The sequence below is a fragment of the Gallus gallus genome, chromosome 2 (assembly GCF_016699485.2).
Source record: "Gallus gallus isolate bGalGal1 chromosome 2, bGalGal1.mat.broiler.GRCg7b, whole genome shotgun sequence".
Lineage (NCBI taxonomy): Eukaryota > Metazoa > Chordata > Aves > Galliformes > Phasianidae > Gallus > Gallus gallus.
The window spans coordinates 75,594,986-75,615,843 of NC_052533.1; the positions used below are offsets into that span (position 1 = coordinate 75,594,986).

The 20,858-nt window shown below is 39.1% G+C and overlaps 1 protein-coding gene across 3 annotated transcripts in view; it reads right to left on the reverse strand.

Annotated features, from left to right (window-relative positions):
* FBXL7 (F-box and leucine rich repeat protein 7) overlaps positions 1-20,858 on the reverse strand; it is a 179,885-nt gene that overhangs the window by 113,730 nt on the left and 45,297 nt on the right. For all 3 annotated transcript variants that reach the window (XM_040695847.2, XM_040695848.2, XM_426048.8), the window contains one exon: positions 17,324-17,413. Coding sequence is in view for 1 of the 3 variants with exons in the window: in XM_426048.8 (XP_426048.4) it covers positions 17,324-17,413 (90 nt within the window). In the remaining 2 variants the exon portion in view is untranslated. The remainder of the gene's footprint in view (positions 1-17,323; positions 17,414-20,858) is intronic.

Below are 20,858 nucleotides of genomic sequence, written 5' to 3' on the forward strand. Positions count from 1 at the left end.
GGACAAATTGCAAAGGGACAACAGACTGGTAACTTCCCACCACAGGAGCTCTTCTGAAAAGTTTACTTCTCCACAAGACTCATCTCTGATATTGCAAGACTGCAATCAGATACTATTCTCTGTAGCAGAAGAATAAATAAGGAACGTTTACAACCTCTGAACTCACTTACTCCAGGCACGCTCGTTTTCAAAGCATTTCCCCCGGAACAACTCAGATCAAGCTACTCAGTTAGGGCTTTGCTCCTCAAAGCGATTTAACCAGACATTTAAATTGTCCAAGACAGTTTAACCACTTCTAATAATTTAATGAACTTCAGAGTATGCAGCAGGTAAATAAATCATGGTGCTCACTATGACATTCTATAATAGGATTACAATCCTGAAGCCCACAAGAGTTAAGAAAAAAGACAGGCAAGGTTTTTATTCCTTTTTCCTGTGCTATTTGGTGGAAGAATAGCTACAATGGTCACTTCAGCAATCAAGTCTATCTTTCTGCTTGTGGAAACAGATTAAAAAGCACTCACATCCTGACTGCTATTAACTTAAGGCATATTTTTTCTGAAACATATGCAGTATGGAATATCAATTCATTTCAAGTGAGATTATGAAAACTGCAACTGCACAAAATTACGTCATGCAATTCCGTTTAGTTTTTTTTCTCTTGCAAGCAGACACTCACCTCTTTCCCTTATGTCTTCCACATTCCACATTACAGGCTAGGGATGGACTGTGTATTTCAAGAAAGTCACAAGCTACTACTTCATGCCTCTGTTTCCTTTCATGTCAGGACTTTCATGCAAGCAGTCTCTGCACCGGCATGAAAGGAGACACTGACTTCCTCTTCTGGTCAGGCCCAAACTTAGTGTTAGAGACAGTGGCAGTACAATAAAACTAAATGCTGTCCCTAAACCTGAACTCTCAACCAAGAACAGTAAGAAGCAGGTCTCCCACCTTACCTTGGTACCATCTTCAAAAGTGAAGACTCCAGAACTTTGTTCAGCCTCAGCTAAGATGCTTTGACTAAAAATTACACGAAAACACTGCTCTGGGGCTCAAGAGAAAATGGTAACTCATTTGTCTTTAATTCTGTGAACACAAACTGCCAAGAATGCTCTATGGTTCTGTAGCCAGCCAAGCTTTTGAAAAGTCATACATGTCTATCATGAAAAAAAAACCTTAAGGTCTTCAAGCTCAGCAATTCCAGTCCAGAGAAGCACTGTAATAGAACAGGGCTGTGCATACCAGTGGCTTCTAACACACACTACCAACGGTCCCTCTCACCCTCAACTTGTAAACCTCAGTGCAACTATACTTTATACATCCTTGGAGAGGATTAATTTAATTTTGATTTCCTCTCTGTGTTTGCTTTGGAGGTTTGCAGCTTGAGCAATACAGATGACTAAAATTTGGCAGCAAGCATGTAATATGAAGTATATCATTTCAGGCTGGCTAGCACACTCATGAAAACAACAAGCAGGCAGTGAGGACAGCTTCATCCCACATTCAGAAAGTGAAAGATTGATGTAAGAATAAGGAAAGGCAAGATATTTTCAGGAGCTGAACTTAAGAGGGATAGGATTCAATATTGTCCATGTGGCACAGGAAACACAGTGCCCAGCAAAACAAGCTTGGATCACAGAATAGAGAAAGAGGACAAAGGCATACAGGTCTTCAAACCCACAGTCTTTCCATCATCCAGTGGTATCATTGGCATTTTGGTTACTAGTGCTATCCAAAGTGTGTCAGGGTAATGGTAAAACTAAGGGAATGAAAAGAGGCATTGTTGCCACGAGAAAGCAGACAAGTAAGACTTCACTGGGCTGACTTGTACATTTCAGCGCTGTGTTAGATTAAAGAATGTATCAAGCATGTCCTACGTAACTTTTTCAATGGAAGAAATAGGAATTAAGCTCTGAACTGTACTGTTTCCAATGTAAAATTCAGTGAAACATCCAAAATTTCAGTCTCAACTTTTACTCCATCAGCTCTTCTTCACAAAGAATTTGTAGCACGTTATACTGAACCAGTGATGTTCTGTGAACAATGGAAAGTACCTTCGATCACATTCCAAGTACACAGCAACAGGATTACTTCCTTTTTTGCTCATGCAAGTCTTTTTCCATAGCTGAAGTGCATTTGCCCAGCTGAATCAAATACTCAGGATGTGGTTCTTGGCAAATACTGCTGTTATGACCTTAGCATTTAAAATACTTGATAGTGATGATGCTTCCCAACTTTCTAACAGACTATCTATAAGGACAGGCAAGCTTCTGACACTGCAGTTGTATGTATCTACAGTCGTAAGCTCCAATCAATACATATAAAAAGCAATTGTGGCCTACAGTAAAAAAAAAAATTAACAATCTTGACATAGAGAGACATTGTTTCAAGGATAGCCCAGTGCATAAGGATCCTTCAGGGTGTACAAACTCTAAATTATTCATCACCACAAGCTATTACTTCAATAAGGTACCAATCTTTCAGCAATTCTAGATTTTCATTTATCTAGAATTGCTCATGTTCCGTTTATTAGATCACTGATATGGCTTTCACAGAATGGTTTTAGGCTGGCAGGGCCCTCTGGGTCCATGTGGCTCAATCCTTGCTTATGCAGGAACATCCAGAGCCGCTTGCCCAGAACCGTGTTGAGAAGGTTTTTGAAGATCTCCATGGAGAAGGTTCCACAGCCTCTCTGGGCAACCTGTGCAAGTGCTCTGTCACCCACATGTTAAAGAAGAGCTTCATGATGTGCAGAGCGAGCCTCCTGCGTTCCAGTTTGTGCCCACTGCCTCTTGCTGTGGCAATGGGCACCACCAAAAAAATCCTCTCTACCCTCTATCCCTTCAAGGATTCATGCACAATGAGGAGGTCCCCCTGAGTCTCTTTGCCTGGCTAAACAGTCTTGCTCTCTCAGTCTCTCCTCAGAGGAGAGGAGAGTGATGAGTTCCCTTTGTGACCCTTCATTGGATTCTCCCCAGTATGTCCATGTCTATTTAGTACTGCAGGACCTGGAACTGGACACAATGCTCCAGATGTGGCCACACCAACAGTGAGTAGAGGGGAAAAGAATCACTTCTCTTGACCTGCTGGTGATACTTTGCCCAATGCAGCCAAGAATACCATTAGCTTTCTTTGCTGCAAGGGCACAGTACTGACTAGAGTTCAACTCTGTGTCTACCAGGACCCTCCCAGGGCCTTTTCTGCTGAGCTGCTTCCCAGATGGAAGCAGCTACCCCAGTATGTGCTGGTGCCTGGGGTTGTTCCTCCCTGTTGGCAGGACTCTTCACCTCCCCTTGTTGAACTCCATGAGATCCCTGTCAGCCCACCTCTCCAGCCTGTCCTGGTCCCTCTGGATGACTGCTTAGCTCAGTGGTGTGATGGCCACTCCCTTTAATCTCATGTCATCCGTAGATTTATTGAAAGTGCATTCTGCCCCATCACCTAGAGCACTGATAAAGCTGTTAAACAGAACTAGATCCAGTATGGACCCCTGGAGTACTCCACTCATTACTGGCCTCCAACTAGACTTTAGTCAAGATTATGTTGCTGCTTCCACCAGAACCTTTTTGTAAAACAAAACCAGGAGTAGAATAAAACAGCTTTCATCTACCCTAAGGTGTTATCACTTGCTTAGCCATTTCTTACTCCTACTTATGACATCTGAAACTACATCCACATTTTCAGTACCATACATCAGAGAAGCTTTATTTTTTAATGCAGAGTTTGCTACCTCTTATCTTTTGGCAACACTGTTTCATATCCTCAGTCAGAATCCCATACCTTTAGTTTGAGTAGTCCCTTCACTCTCCAGGAGAAAATTCAGTTTGGTACTCCTCCGATACGGAACTAACATGAGGCAGAAATGCCAAAATCAAACAAAATCCTAGCCCATTCAGACTCCTTAGGCAAAAGCTCAGTGTTCAAGCTAAGTATGACCATTCACATTCAAAAGTTAGACATGAAAGGACAAAAGCTATCAGATTCAACTCCAGGCATCAAAAAAAACAACCTTTTAAAAAAAGTTATAAATCGATGGTTTTTTCCTACACAGCATTTGATACAGTCCCAGTATACAACATGAAGTGTTCACACACTGAGAATCAGAAGACTTGTTTCAACACCTACATGTGACCGCCAGCCTCCCAGCCACACTATCATCTTTAAACCTTTGCCACAGAGTGCTTCACTGCCTTTGTTTTGGTTCAAGTACCCCTATTAGAAGACCACTGCTACATGGCTATTTCAGGCAACATAATTTACAAGACAGTGCAACACAGTTAACAAGCACCTGGTTTTCCCTGGCCTTGTTCCGTAAACCTACAATTCTTTCCTTGAGGAAATGCTGATTTTTCTACTGGTTCCAGATGTTAAATAGGAATGGCTCTGACCAGGACACCCGAAGCTTCAAAATTTTTGGCATTAAGATGAATCATCCTAAATGAATCCAACTTGGTGAGCAAAGGCATAATTTAACTCTGCCAAGAGTTCTGTGTAGGATGTCCAGACAAACTGTGGTCAGAATAGGGTGTCCTTCATTTGGATCAAGTTACCAGACGTGATGTACACAAGAGGATATTAAGCTAGATCATCAGTAAAACGGAGCAGGAGGTTAAGAATTTCTGAGCCCAGAAGACGACTTAATCCTGAGGATGAGCAAAGCTGTTCACAGAACAGAAGGGTACCTGCAACAAGTGGTCAGAAAAGAAACAGCAATCACTGCTGACAAAGAAACAAATTATTTCAGCTGATAGCTGAGACGCTGTAGTCATTACAACATACTCAGAGCCAGAACAGAACTATCAGTTGTTGGTTTTTTTTTTCCAAGAAGCATCCGAGGCAACACATTCTTTTCAACTTCTCTAATGAGTAAACATACATATACTTCAGCCTGCTGTGCGAGGTGAGGACTGGCAATGTGTTTTCAGTTGGGCATCCTCCCATGCCAAGTTTTTAGAAATTCCAATGCACACACAGATGGGAAGAGTTGAAGCTCCTCCAGGTCTTGTATTCAGTTTCTTTAACACAAGTTAATGAATATGAACGTAAATAAGCCAAACCGTACATTTATAACACCTAAAATACACACAATTTTCTTGCTATAGAGAAATGCATTAGCATGCAAATGGAGACTGGTATTAATGACAGAATATTTTTCATACCAAAAGTGACCTTGCTCCTGATGCTAAAAAGAAGCTGAGAAACATTCCTCAGATTTTCAGGGAGGTTTCAGCTATTTCCCTTCTCTAGAGGCTTTGCATGAGGTTTTATTATTAGTTTTAGGGATATTATTTTTCTACGTCCCTTTGACAAAGGGGACCAGTTATTTCAGTCCAGTAACAACTTCATAAAAGCTTGGGTGTGCTTTTCATCTATGAGATCTCTATATTCCTGTGCAAATGAGTCCTTGTAAGAATGGTCCATCAAATATTTCTATTTCTAAAGAAATTTACTGATGGGATATATCTATGAGATTGCAAGGCATCCCTCTCAAAGATTAACTGAACTATTTCAAAGCCTTGAAGAAATGTGGCCTCTATTAGGACTTAAAACTAGTAACTGAAATTTACTCTTACATTTGCTGAGGTTAAAAACAACTTCATCGAGAACGATATGTGAACTGTTTGTAGAACCACAATCACAGAGTAAAAGCAGGAAGTTTAACTTTTGGATCCATGAAGACTATCTGGTTACTGAAGCAACACGATACATCAGTTTTTCCAGGAGTCACAAAATTCCAGAGGTTTGCTAAGGTTACGTTTGCTGTTAACTAAACCATCCACTACAGAATGCCCACTTCTCTGACCTGAACTGGCCAACCACACAGAAGGATGTGATTTCTATAAAGGGCGCAAAGGAAACAATTTATCTTTTTAGCAGTATCTCAGCCTTTGCAGTTATAAGAAAAATATATCATAGTGAGCAAGAGTCAATAGGATGTAAATGTTTCGTCAAACATATTTTAACCACCTTTTTTTTTTTTTTAATAGCTTCACAGCTAATATATTTTGTTTCCCAGTTTCTTTCACTTCACTAGCTTTACTGCCTGCAGTTTCCAACTATGTTCTTTTTCCTCCACCCCGTGATCCTAGTTAGACCAACACTTTAAGTTACTGTTACATTATTGTTCTTTCCCAAATAGCATAGTTTATAATATATTTCAATAGGGTGGCAGTTATTCTAACATAGAGCTCCTAAATATTAAGCAGTAAGGAAGGCATGGCATATTGTCCTTCTATGCTCATTTTGTATCTGTGATATATGAGAAAAGATCTTCCTGGCACGGATAGGAATAAATATGTTGCTCCAGAATTATACGTTCCTACTTCTGCGATAGTAGTAGCTCCACACTGGAGAAGATTAGAACCACATAAAATTCTGAACTGAAGTATGAATAACAAGTTATAAGCAGAGTTATAAGAATAGTCTGGGCACTAATTTACCAGCAAATTTGAGAGGATATCACTGTTCTTCCCATTAGGCAGGTGTCCAAATCCAGTTCGTGCATCCTTTTGAAATAGCAGACAAATGCTGGATATCCATAGGTAGCCATGACAAATAACTTAGTACTTCTTCGGTGAGGAGGCACATGATGTTTAGTTTTGAAGCCTCACAGGAACAATGTGTTTATAAAAGTTTGATATCTTCACATTAACAGAGGAACATTCTTGAAAACGTCAGGGGAAAATGAAAAGGGAAAAAAAGTACCTTTTGTGTGTTTTGGGTTTCTCTTCCCTTGCCCAAACACTCATTTAAAAAAAAAAATATGTGTACAAAATTAATAGATGAGTATATGAAAGCACTCACACATCAGGCTGAAAAAAGACCAATTATCCTTCATTTCAAACAGTCATTAAATGCAATGGGTAGAATCTGAAGCTAGTAACTGAATGGCCCGTGTTACTTTGACACGGACAAAATTTCATGAAGGATGACATGTTCTTAGCAAAGTCCAGCAAAATATTTAGACTTCAAGAGATGCTGTGGGAATCTGCTTTCCTCAATTAGACACTGATAGAAATGATCCTTAATAAATATTGAAGGAAGCCTGCATATTCAGCGTCCATCCAATGCCACATCAGAAAGAAAAACAAATGTTCCTCTGAAGAGTTTTTTTTTCCCCAACATATGTTAGTCAAGTAGCCTGACAAAGCAGCAGCACCAAGAGACACCTGCACTGACTGCTATCTGTGGTTTTAGCAGACAAAGCAGATTCAGTGTTGTGAATTCTGGTGACATTCAGAGTAATCTGTTAAAACTGAGCACATTATCTACTTGATCAAACTGATTCAGATGCTTGATGTTGCAAAAGTCTTCCAAATGCAAATGTAAGGGAGGACAAAGTGCGTAATACAACTGTATCTGAGATATAAGGGCATTAAAAAAAATGGGAAAGTACTGAAACAGTAAACAAAAGGTCCACTTACAGTTAGCATCAGATTGGACTATAGTTTTGGCTCAGATTCCAAGCAATGATTGAAGTCTTGTTTTAGACAAGAAAGGTCCCGAACAAAGAGTGTCATTTCAGAAAGTAATGTTCAAGCTAATGATTTATCTCAGTCCACAATAAAGAAGGACCAAATAACCATCGGGCTCCCAAACCAGAGCCAACAGTTGGTAGCTTAGATACGCTTTTACCACTTTGATCACATTTGTTCTTGTTTGGAAGACAAACAAACACAAAGCAAACAAACAAATAACCACTAACACAGTACTGAAATAGCTCTCCCTTGCGCCAAGCAAATGACTGCTTTGCACAGCGCAGAGCTTCTGAAGTTTCAGGTGCCACACAAAGTTTTTATTGCTCAAGTGGGATCTAACAAGCTAAGCTGTCAAGGCTTACAAATGTTTATCTTGCCAGTGAGGGGGGGGGAAAACAGAGATCTGTATTTATCTGCATGAACACAGAAGTACCTTCAGATGAAGCAAATCACAAGTCTCACAGTTAGGAACAAGAATCTGTTCCTTCTACCTACATCTTGACATCTCTTAATACAAATGTTTCCACAGCTGGGAGTCTCTGGAAGAGAAGTATTTAATTTTAATGAACAAGTGAAAGACTTCCCACAAACAATAAATGCTCAGTAGTCCCGTAAATTTTCACTTTTATACACAAGATGAAAACGGGTTTCACTTTAGGGAAAACAAAACAAAAAAAGAGCTGTAGATTAAATTATCACTGGTAAAAGCTGAAGTTTAATTATCATAAGTCTAGTGAAAATTTACAATGAATATTTATGGTTTATCCAATCCAATTCACCACAAGCAGCACAAGTTTCAGTCGTTCAGTAAAGCAATCAAGCTTCATCTCAATCATGCATTCACATCTGCAAGGCAGCATGAACAGGATACAGATAGGCTAGATGAGAAATCCCCATACTTTACTTTGCCAGAGGATAGCTGAAAACTAGTTGATCTAAATGGATTGCCAGATCTTACAAATGAGTATTTACAATGCATCTCCATCAAAATCTTGCCTGCCTTCTGGCAAGACTTTATGTACACAATAGATGCCAACAGAGTAGGTGAGAAGAAACCCCCATACTTTTTCAGCATAGTTGATCAGCTGCCACAGGTCCTTGTTGTGCTGTGTTAGAAATCTTTATTCAAACCATCAAAATGGGAAATGTACCTTGACTTTCAAGGGGCTGCAACTCACAACCCACATTCGCATTTAAAAACAAGAAAAAGCCTTAAACATGAGAAGAAATATCAAGATGGATGGTTACTGAATATGCAACAGGAACACCATCGCAACACCAGTTAAATGTTGAACAGTGGATGATTAAGATTCGAGGAAAATGTAAACTGCTAATCACCAGGTTATACTCATAAATTCTGCTTATACCTAATCTACTATAATCACCTAAACCTATGATGATCCACCAGTCAGAAGATATCTTAACAAGAAATAAGAACTACCACTGTCTACTCTTGAACTGCCATTTTCATCAGCCAACCTCAGTGCATACTTCAAAACCTGAAGAATGCTGGCAGAAATAAGATGATGCCAAACTTCAGTAACGTGAGAAAAACACCATAACAGGCACTATGGTACAGCAGCAACAGATGAAAAGAGCAATCGGCAACATAAAGCAAATATTTCTCAAGTCTACAGCTAGGTTTAGCACTGTTGGCAATATCATTCTTAAGAAAAATACAGCCATTTGACAATCTGACGATAATAAATGATAGAGGAAAACACAAGTAGGATATTCTGTGTCATAAATTTAAACTATGGTTCAGCACTTTAACAGGGATTGTCAAGTTAAAGGCAAAAACTTGACCAAAAGAATGAAATAAAATTGGAATGGCAAGTTCGAGAGTTAATCTGAAGCAGTTTCCTAGTGTCAGCTCATAAATTCTTGAAAACAGATAAGCCCTACATTTTTAAATATACATTATTAGGTTGTATATACTCTTGAAACAGTTCAGACAGTCTAACAATTAAAAATATATATATTTTTAGACTAGCACATGTTGGGAAGTCATCAAGTGCCTCAAGATGACTTCACTTTTCTGAGAAGGAAAGCACTTATAGCACAGGCAGCAACAAAGAACAGCTGAGGGTCAAAAACTCCCTGTGATAGCAGTATACAAGTGGGTTGGTACAGAACTTTACAGAAAGAATTGTGTCTGGGACTTCACGTTTCTTGAAATCAGATTTACAGATAACTGAGTAGACCATAATCACTCCTACCAAGCATCACATCTTATGTTGGAAAAGCTAACACTAGGTTTTTAAATCGAGGTCATCTCTAACTATACTATAAGTACATTTGCTCTGGTAGACCTCACATTTCAGGCAGCAGATCAAGTACGACTGCAGTTTTATGCACCTTTCCAATTTGTTCCTAGTATTTCTGGGGCAAGTTTTAAGCATTTGGCTATACCATTTCAGTACAAATTAGCCAGAATAATGTAAGGTTTCAATCTGCAGTTTTAACCTAGCCAACATCCCAACCACTTTTGACTTGTGTTTGAACTCTGATTTAAATGTCGATTGCAGTGGTATTGTTACAATTAGCAGAACAGCTATGCAGGAACACTGCCTATTAGATAGCAAAAGCATAACAAGATGTGGTTAAACACAGAAAATAAGGGCTAACAACAAGCCTCTATACTACTCTGTACCTCCACATACTGCTTGAGGTGATTATATTTGCGTATGCATTCAGATATGTTGGTTGGAGGAATTTAAATAGTGAGCTCTGTTTATTCTGCCAAAGTGTTTATAGATTTGGATTTATTAACCGTCACGCCTCCCACCTCCTTATTCCTCCCCTATTTTTTTGGCCTCAAATGATTCTATTTTGGCACACTGAGTGATGTAACATTTCACTTTTCTAGAAAACTTCATGGTTAGAAAAGTAACACAAAACCCTAGGAAGCTTACCTGGTCTCTAGTTTCATTACCAACTGAAAACAGCCACAGTTCACTCAAAGCCAACTGAACCGCAGCCCAGATCCAAATAAGTAGGGGCAAATTCAAGAATTCATATCAAATTCAGACATGGCTTGTTGCACAGAAAGTCTCCTTCCAGTACTTCAACATGAGAACCAAGAGCCTGAACTCCCAAAAACACTGCAAAGACGTGAGGACAGAGATAAACAGGCAGAGAACTGCCATCATGAATTAGGAATTACGCATACGCTTACATGCATCCAGAGAGAACAGATGGAAGTTCTCAGTTCCAGTACTGAATTAGTAAGCGTCTAATGTTAAAGACAAAATGAAAGGAAAAATATTAAAGAACTGAAGTGGCAAAAGATTATTTAACAAGTATCAGACACAGGAATTAATCAGAAGAGCTCTTCTTGCCAACAGGACAGTAGAAAAACTAGGTTGGAAAACAGCGTCTCTTTTCAACAATTTTTTTCACAACACACAATTATTTCCAGGTCCAGAGAAGATGTACAAGCCATTCAGAAGCTTCACTGGAACTCCACTATGTTAAACAATGCTATCTATCATATACCGCGAAACACAGTACACAGAAGAATTGCCTATTCATAAACTGGTTCTCTGGGACTTTTCTCTCTCTCTGAAATAACATCAGGACTTACCCAAATTTTCAAACTCGGATGCCTCTCCTTCATGAAACTACTTAAATATCAAAAGATTCAATATCAAAAGACAAAAGTTTGGAAAGATTAAATTATGATGTCCATTGAGTACAACACAAAGATCTCCTTAAACTCACCAAATAAATTAAGAGCTGTTTGGAGATACAGAGACACCCAGCCTTCTTAAAGAATGTGATTATGAAGCCAGGAGAAATTAACAGCATGACATCTTCCCTGACAAGACCCTACAGTGTGTATTTCATCCCACTTTTTTTTCACTCATTGGTAAGTTGAAATGAAAGACATATATCCCAAATGGAACTTTTTGTGTTCAACAAACGTCACTTAATATATGATCACAAAGAGCACTGACGGGGCCTTTCTAATACAGAGCTCAAGCAACTCAGGAAACGAAGGTTCTATAAAGTTCTTCAGGAAAATTAAAAAAAAAATTAATTCCTAATTTCCTACACTTCTGAGTATGAAAGCCTGGGACAAAAATTTATATAATTCTTTGATAAAATAAGTAAGGGTGTGAAACTACTGCTTTGAGAGTTTTCACATATCGATAAAGCTCAATCTGTCTTTCCACAGATCCTAAAAAATTGTTTGAAAGGCAGCTGCTTTTTCCATTATTCTCTACAGTCCTCCACAATGACTGATATTTTAGGTCTCAAAGCAGAAGTGATACAACTGAATATTCCCTGTTCCTACTTTCCTCAACTTAGCATTAATCACGCATTAATTCACTTACAGCCTGTAGAATAAAGAGATGTAGTAGCAGTAGTCAAATGCTGGTCACTTCTGAAAGTCACTTGAAAGTTATTTTCTTAAGAAATGAATCAACTGAAGAGTACAGCAAACATATGAAGCACTTCTACTACTTCTACATGAATAGAAGATAACTTTTCTTGAAAAAGCTTATCCAGCTACACTCTTTGTCTTGTTAAACTGAATATAAATCCAGTTCCAGATACTTAGGTACCTGGTATTTCTGCAATTAGATGAAAACTTGAATCAACACCTGTAGAACAGAAGTCCTATGAATTTCAGAGCTTTCAGTCAGACTTGCAGCTTGCTGGAACTCTAGGCAATATATACTCTATCCAGTATATATTTATTTTTGAAGGACTGTAGCAATTGTAGACGTGTCAGAATGAAAACCACTGCAGGGAAAAGAGTAGATCCTCATTCACAGCCACACCTTCCTCTGGAACTTACTAGATGTCAAGAGAAGAGGACAGACAGCAGGATTTCCCTAACACAGACTGGGATTCACCAACATTCCAGCCATTTAAGTTTCATTATCAGGGACTCACCAGAAAAGGATGCCAAGGATCACGGTAACATTACTTGATTGATCTTAGCCAGATGTCATCTTACACAGGGTATACAGTAACACTCTTACATGAGTAATTAACACATTACATATTTGTGAAATGCTACATTTTCACCCAAATGTGATTTAATGAAGTGAATGGTTCCTAATGGATGTGGTTACTCCAGTCACATTACTGAAGCTGTTTCTCTCAGAACTGCTGAAAAGCTCCAATAAAACAGAAAGGAGGATACAACTACCAGAACTGTGACTGGGCATCTTCCTTGCATGTATGAAATAAAGATCTAAACTTTGAATGTAATACCTCTTCTGCTGAGATGCACTGACAAAACAAATGCATTTGGTCTCCACACTAAGCATAAAAGGCAATGCTAACATGCAAAAAGCTGCATCCTCTTAATTTGTCTGTTTTCTAAATTGAGTCATTTTCAAGTTTATTTAAGGTATGTGAACATCATGTGGTGAAGATAGACTCTGGAGTTCTAAGGATATTACTGAAGGGAAAAAAATTCAAGGTCTCTAAAAATCAGCATCTATGAAAGCAGATATAGTTTTAATTTCTGCAGAATACAGCAACTGACTTCACTGTATTTCCACAGAATTTAAAATAAACATTAACAGAATATATTCACAGGTATTTCAGCACTTGACCCTACTGCTAAAACAGTATTTTTGTTTCAGGCCTAACACTTCATTTTGATTTTATAGAAACTGAGAAATAAATTAGAACTCATACATGGAGCTCATGCACGAGCTCTCAATTTAAAGCAGCCTCTGGATTACCATTTAAGAGCCATCTACACATGAAGTGCAAACAGTATTGATTTTTTTATTTGAAAAACTGTCAAGTTAATATGAAGCATCCAGCCTGGACATAACATTCCATGCTCTGCAGGTAAGTGTTAGAAGAAAGCTCCCTAACCAAGGTAAGCCCATACAAAAACATTCAGTCTAGTCTTCTAAATCAAGCTTTAAACAATAATATCCCAGCTGAGGCTGTGTCTAGCAAATTGCATTTAAACAGCCCACAAAAATCCATTTAGTCTTTCACCTGCCAGAACAGCAATGGGGGGTAGCAAAAACTCACGTCTTCTCAAGTTTCTAACTCTAAGTGATTGATGGGGTAAAGGATTGCAGACAATGTCTGAGACTGGAAAAGAGGTAAAATGTAGTGTATTTCAAAGCTAAAGAAAACAGCATCCTCAGAAGAGGAGACAGAGCAGAGGCAAAGTTCATGCACATCCACAGTTCACCGTGCTTTCTTCTGAGCCAAGTTGTAGCCAGACTGTACTTACAGCACATACAGTTATTTACACAGATAGGCACTGACATCTGTTTTTTGTCTCCTGCCCTTTACTGCATTACAGAAAATAAAAGCTACAGTGAGTGCAACTTCAGCAAGAGACAGAACTTCAGTTTCTGTACCAGTGCAGCCTCATCGCTGCACATCAGAGCAATGCATCGCTGTTACCTCAAGTCTGAGTTTAGGAAGGCGAGAGATCTGCCAGTAGTACTGTCTACTGTTCACTGGTAGATGCTGTGCAGTTCACCCAGGAAGATTTGATAGTACTATAAACATCTTGTCTCTTTGAAACATCATCTCCCACAACCTTACAGATATTCACAATCTACAGTGTGAAGGAGGGCACTGCAGCACTGTATTTAGGCAATAACCACATCTCCCCTCCCCATCAAGAGATTTAACTGCTGTCACTTCAACAGCATATCTAGGACTGGAACACCACACAGGCTATTTCAAGCAGGTAGTTGCTCATCTCTTGAGCTCACCCTCTACAGAAACATCACAGGACCGAAAATTCACAAATAGAATGAATACAGAAGATCAAATATGGAGTTCCTTTGATTGCTCAAACTAATAGCAAGATAAGACCTGCTGCCAGGGAGTTCCTGAGGTAGTTTCCTCTTTCAAGGAAGAGTCCTGCCCTGCACCTTTTTGCATTCCTTGGTGATCTATACATGCCTGCAAGTATTTTACATGACTGCTTCTTTAACGTAAAGTACTGAAGAGCTGTATGAACTGGTCTTATGATTTCCTTCCTAGTTTTTCCATGGCTTCTCAGGGATTCAACTTCAATAAATGTTTTGTCAACTGTCTTAAAGAAACAGAAAAGATGCTGTGCAGAACTGGAGAGAGTTAGGTCTGTTTGCAGAGCTGGAAAGCAGGAGACAAGAAAGACCTTTGGCCCTGCATAAAAATTCTATACTTTTCACAGAGCTGGGCACCCAAGAACTCAGCCATCACCAGAAATTCAAAGGATGTAATGAAACTGTAACTTTTATCTTTAAGAGTTATTTCCCATGCCAATGAAGGTGAGGAAAAGTTGACCAGAAACCTTTCCATATCTCATTCTACTACAGACCTAGGACAAACAACTCACTACACATCATGGCACGTTCACAAGACAGTACGCAGTGCTATGACTTTACAACAGGGGGTTAAAGCAAAGGACAGAATTTGAGTGTTTGCCCCAGCTCTAGCCTCATGTTGAAGAGCAAGATACACTTAGCAGTCTCCGGGGTGGGCAGGTGCTGCCATATCACGACAAGCAAACACTAGAGGATAGAGTACTATAAAGGTAAATTTAACTAAACAGTTATAAAAAGTTATTTAAACACCCCAATGAAAAGACATGAGTGCAACCGCTTATATAGTGCCTAACACAATCAAGCTCTTGTTCTTAGCTGGTCCCTAGACACTACTCTGTAACTGAACTGTATAAAAGCATTCAGTCCTTTAAGTGCAGAACTCCTCTCATCTTGCAGAACATATGATTCCTTCTCTTCATTTGAATCCTCCTACAAGGTAAGTCTACTATCCATGGGGGAAAGAGGCATCATTAGTTAAGAACAAAACAAATGAACAAAAACCCACATACAAACTGGTTGAAAAACAGGCCTTCCTGTAATAGTACCTGTTTGTACAGGACCCTGTGGTTTTTTTTTTTCCCCTTCAACACCACGTCCACTTCTCTGCTCTCACTTGCCTTCATAAAACCCTCACACTCCCTGGTTATGTCATTTAAAGTATCTGACAGATTATACAGCAATCCATATTAATACAACCTGTATTTAATTGATCCGTATTAACTGCTCAGCAGAAAAACTTGGTAGCAAAGCAACAGCAGCACAGACAGAAGGATGGACTACCACTCCTGCTATTAAAATAAACATCTACTCACCTTCCTATTTTCACCCTTCTGTAAGGGGTGTAGGCTCATACCTGAAATAGTCTCCAAGAGCAGAAAACGTAACAACTCTACTGTTGTGAACTCTGTATCTGCACAAGAGCTCAGAAAACATCTTTACTACAGCATCTGTTGGCCCGTATTTAAACCTCCCTCACTAATGAACTGAACAGCTGCAAAACTGTGGTAAAGATTCCACGATCTACACTGGTATTCACTGGCTCTACAATAGGCTAGATTAACAACATAAATCTTAGAGATTAATAAAGAATTATTTTGCGTTATCTGTTTGAAAATAAGGGGAAAAGACATGTTTTACTGATTGAAGCAAAACAGAAAGTTAAAGCAATTGTTAAGGACTGACTTCAGAGTTTCCACTACTCCTTTGTGCTTTTTTTCTTGGCTGTCATACAGAAAAGTTAAAATGTTTTTATACATTTCCTAAATTTACTTGGCATCTTGGCAATTCATCTCCTTCATGCACCTCAAAACTTGCCGATCTAAAGCTTAGAGAAACATGAAGTCTACTATTCAACTTAACTTTATTAACTGTATATTCATTTATCGTTAGATTTATTGTTCAGACTAAAAAGCAGAGATTCTAAACCAGAATCTCATATGATTCACAGGTGCCAGATCTTCATTCTTGATAGGGGATTGTGCTTGCCTAACAATAAACTCTCATGATTTATATGGTCATTTATTACTTACATGAACTCCTTTTACTGTTTAGATTCTACAGTCATAGCTAGACTTGCCAAACGAGAACAATTCAAACCCTATGGTTTCTTCTAACAATAAGAAACAAAGCCAGACCGAAAGCAGCCAGAGCTTATAACTTAATTTGTAATGGTAGAAGTGAAAGAAGTCAAATGTATTGTTTGATAATTACCAAGTACAACTGACGTACTTTGACTGAGTAGAAATTCTGGTTAAGGTCTATAAATGTATCATTTAAAAAAAAACTTTCAGCTTACATCACTAAACTACATACAGGTTTAACGATTTCCTCTCAGCCTGTGAAGACAGTCTAGTAAAAACTAGGGCCAACGTACTTCCATTTAGCAAAGCACACCTACTCACATGTAGTAAGGCAGCAGGAAAGGATCAACATTTCTCTGTTCATGAGCCAGTTAGAGCAATGTTACGTTACTACTGACATACCAAACCTCTCCTTCCCCTAGACATCAAAGATCTACTCCCAGGTGGTAGCCTAGTAACTACAGGTGAGATGCATCAATCTAATTAAATCCTCTCAGCTCTACCTATTTATAGACACACTTGAAAATTCAGTAGAAACAACTCACACTTCATGATGCTCTTAATATGAAAATAAGAGGTTGAGTTTTGACCTAGAACACGTGCCAAAACAAGCTTCCATCAGGTATATGCTTCAGAAATAAGTTCAAAATCAGATCACATCTAATCTCAAGTATAAAAAGTTTTCACTGAAGTAATAACATGCAACATTATTCAAAACTCTCCACACTTTTATTCTGCAGAGGTACCTTAAATCCTTTGTCACGAGCTTAAACCAGAAAATACGGCAGGCAGAAGCAGAAACTCCGCACAAGAAGAAAAACTGTTTTTTAATTTCTAGTATGCTAATAGCACTGTACACAGAAGGAACTAGGAGAAGGAGAGGTTCCTTTTCTGAAAATAGCTAGGATTATGCTGGGGGGCCCGGCCTGAGTAATGAATACCAGATGCCTACCTTCACTGGTAGCTGCATTCTTCTGGGCTTTGGTGGGCGTGTGATCTGTACTTGAACTCACGTCGGATGAGATGCTTGAGCTGCCTTTGCCTGCAAAGGGAGAAAGAGGTAGATAGGGTGAGGAAGAACAAACGCAAGTATCAACAGCAAAGAAGAAAGGCCCTCTGTATCAAAACCTGGAAAAGTTCCAGAAAGCTTTAAACTGATTTTAAAACAGCTGATGTTCATTTTGGACTCATTAGGGTGGAAGCTAACTGCATGGTAGTTTACAGCATGTGCATCCTTACGTGTACTACAGCTGGAAACAGGTTCCAGTGTCACAGGGGTTTCGTCTTAAGTGAAAAAGAAATGTGATTAATGTCATCAAGAGAACTTTCTTAACCAGTTTTCTAATTCAAGTACCTCTAAAACAGATCGGCGGAAATGGATACGGATCCTTATCGTCACTGATTAAATTCCAGACGTGTTAACTAAGTTTAGATTTATGTGCTCATGTGATGTATTCAAGTCATTTGATCACCTGAAAATGAAAGCAAGGTCACTGCTGTTTCCTCCAACATCATACCTACTGCTTGAAACAATACAATTTTGAAACCAGTACTTTCATGGTTGCTATTCAACTTTCTTCCGTTTCGTTTTTGTTAACTCAGATGGGTGCTGCGGAAGAACAGATGAGGCTAAAATGAACTTGTCTTGTGTTCACCTGGAAGGATCTAAGAATTATTCATTTCTCATTCTCTCCACTCATTCTACTTGATGTCAGTAACTACTAACAGGGATACACTCTGCTCCCCCAGCAGGAACCAGACCAATCACCCTATCAGCAATACATGAGATACACGTAGAGAGGAAAGGTAACGAATGTTGTCACACCTTTAGAAATTACCTATCCCCCCAACACCGCATTGGTAAAGCCTTTAAGAATTATGTTAGCTTTTGAACCAGAATTACACTGTATGCAGAAAGCTAGCTGACACCATGTTTCTGTCACTTGAGTAAACCTATAATCACAGGAATGTTAGCAAGAGATTGTTCTGATCTGTTATTTCAATCAAGCATTCCTTGGGGTTCTGGGTTACAGTATGCCTGGCTTTCATAACATTTAGATGTAAGGAGAAGGTCTGCTTTTTAAAGGTGCCACAACAGAACAAGGATTTAAGTTTTAATGCAAAACGACTGGAGAATGTGCAAACGTAGGTTGCTTCACAACCAAGGTACTGCCACTTAATCCGTCAGCCAACCCTAGAGAATCGTTCTCCGCATAAAGTTGCTTAAGTTAACATGTTTGGGTTTGAGAGATGATTGTGGAGCGAAAGGATATTAAAAAGGCCAGAAGGAAGTGAAAAAATAAATGGCTAGGGCCAGTAGTTGGGTGGGGTAAAGAGAAAAAAAGTGCACCTTCAGTGATTCACTGACTGCTTTTTACATTCCTTTAAAGCACGCTCAAGAAGCAGTGCCCCTAGAATATCACTTCTATTGCTTGCAAGCTGTGGCACGAGTTGAAGTAATGGACTGCAGTCTTTCTAGAAATGACTGCCCCAAAATAGCTCTGGGCTCAGGAAACTACAGTTGCACTAGAAGAAATCTAAATGAGAAAAGAGAAGGCTACGTGTGAAATGCTAGTTCCCAGGAAGAGACCAGAGAACCTGGAATGCCTGCAACAGCTGATATTAACGATGAGATGGTGTCTTTGAGGGTACTGCCATTATCAACTGCAGCTGCAAAGGCAGGAAAACATCCAAGGAGTACCAGCACCCCTTAACAGACCGACAGAAATCAAATCAAGTGCCACCATAGGGTGCTGAGTGCCAGTACATCCAATAGCAACAGATTATTTACAGAGCACACTTCTGTAGTAACTGTGAAACACCAGATATAAGTCAAGGTATTTCCCTACCACTTGAAAAACAAAATATTATAACTCCTTGTGAGAAGTCAGAATTGGAAATTAAGAAGAACGTTCTTGTTACTGCTTGCATTGGATAACACAATTCGTCCTACAAATACACTTTTAGTATTTTATTGTGTTAGTCTTCTTTTACCATATACAGCCCCAAAACAAGCCTTTTCTCTGTCTACATTGAAATGCTCCATTTGGGCAGGGAAGAGAAGCAAGAGTAAATTTTCAGCAAGTGTTTTAAACAGATTAGCAGACACTACATCTATTCTTGTAATGTGAAATTGCCTAGCTTTAGCTGCTGTAGCCTCACATACAAGAAATAACCCATAAGAGCATTCAAGCATTCTACATACAAGTTTGAAGATGAGAAAGAGTACATAGGAAGTTCACAGATGGCACAAAACAAAGACGTGTGGTTCTTGCACTACGACATCACTGCCATTCTAAAGGACCTCAGCAGGCTGAGAAACGTGCTGGCAAGAACCTCAGGAAATTAGTTCAATGAAAGGAAACACCAAGTCCTGCATGTGGGGAGGAATAACCTCTGCACCTGGACATGCTGAGAAGCCTTCTACACAGAAATAGAGCTGGGGGTCCAGGCAGGTACTGGGCTGAATATGGGCCAGCAACAAGCCTTTGCGGCAAAGGCCAGTGATGTCCTGGCTGCACTAGGCAAAGCATTGCCAGCAAGTAGAGGGAGGTGAGTCTGCTTGAAGACTTCATTTAATCAAGTCTCTAGCCATTCTTATATCACAGTAAGTGATTAGGCAGCAAGATGTGTGTTAAGGGTTTTACAACTGCAAATCAAGCAGGTTTCTATCAACACACAGCAAGTAGAATCTGCTAGAGCTAGTTAACTGTGCATATACCAAGAATCTTACCCACACTTTTCATTTTAATCCAGTATTTTTGAAGAGGCTTGCCTTCCTGGCAATAAATATCACTCTGCTAAGCTGTTCTGAAAAAAACCTCAATACCACACGTGCATTTTTATGTAATTTTTCAAAGCATTTTACAGCATAGTGAATAAGTCATTGTCTTAATGGCTACAGAAATTCAACAGTATTTACATCAGAGTTAAACCAACTACTAGGAGTTAGTTTGCAAATAGTTTGTTGAATCTTGTTGCAAATAAGATACTTAAAAAAAAAAAAAGAAAAGGCAGCAGTAAGAAGCTGCATCTCAATACCTTACTGTTCTCTACTGGTAATAAGCACTGTCCTAATCTTTTAGTCTTTCTTAATTTTCAGTGCTACTTTAAGAATCACTTTTGCATTGGAAAATCCCTAGCTACTAGTTGTCAGGCTTGCTGTCAAGAATAACTTACATTTTATTAGTATTTTGTATCCATATCCTGAAGTGGACAATAGGGGTATCTTTTGTATAAGAAATTTCAGAAGGACATTTGACCAGGTGAACAAAATGCTACCAGCAGACACTGTTCGCAACAGTAAACAGTAGATCAGATACATAAGAGGTCGTGGAAGGGAGGCTTGCAAAGTGCATGGAGATGAGCAATAGGAATTGTGAGCAGAGAATATCACCACTCTTTGACTTCTACTCATGTGAAAATCCAGTAAACATGACAATTTGAAAAACAGATTGTTCATATTTATATGCCCTCTGATGTGAAAA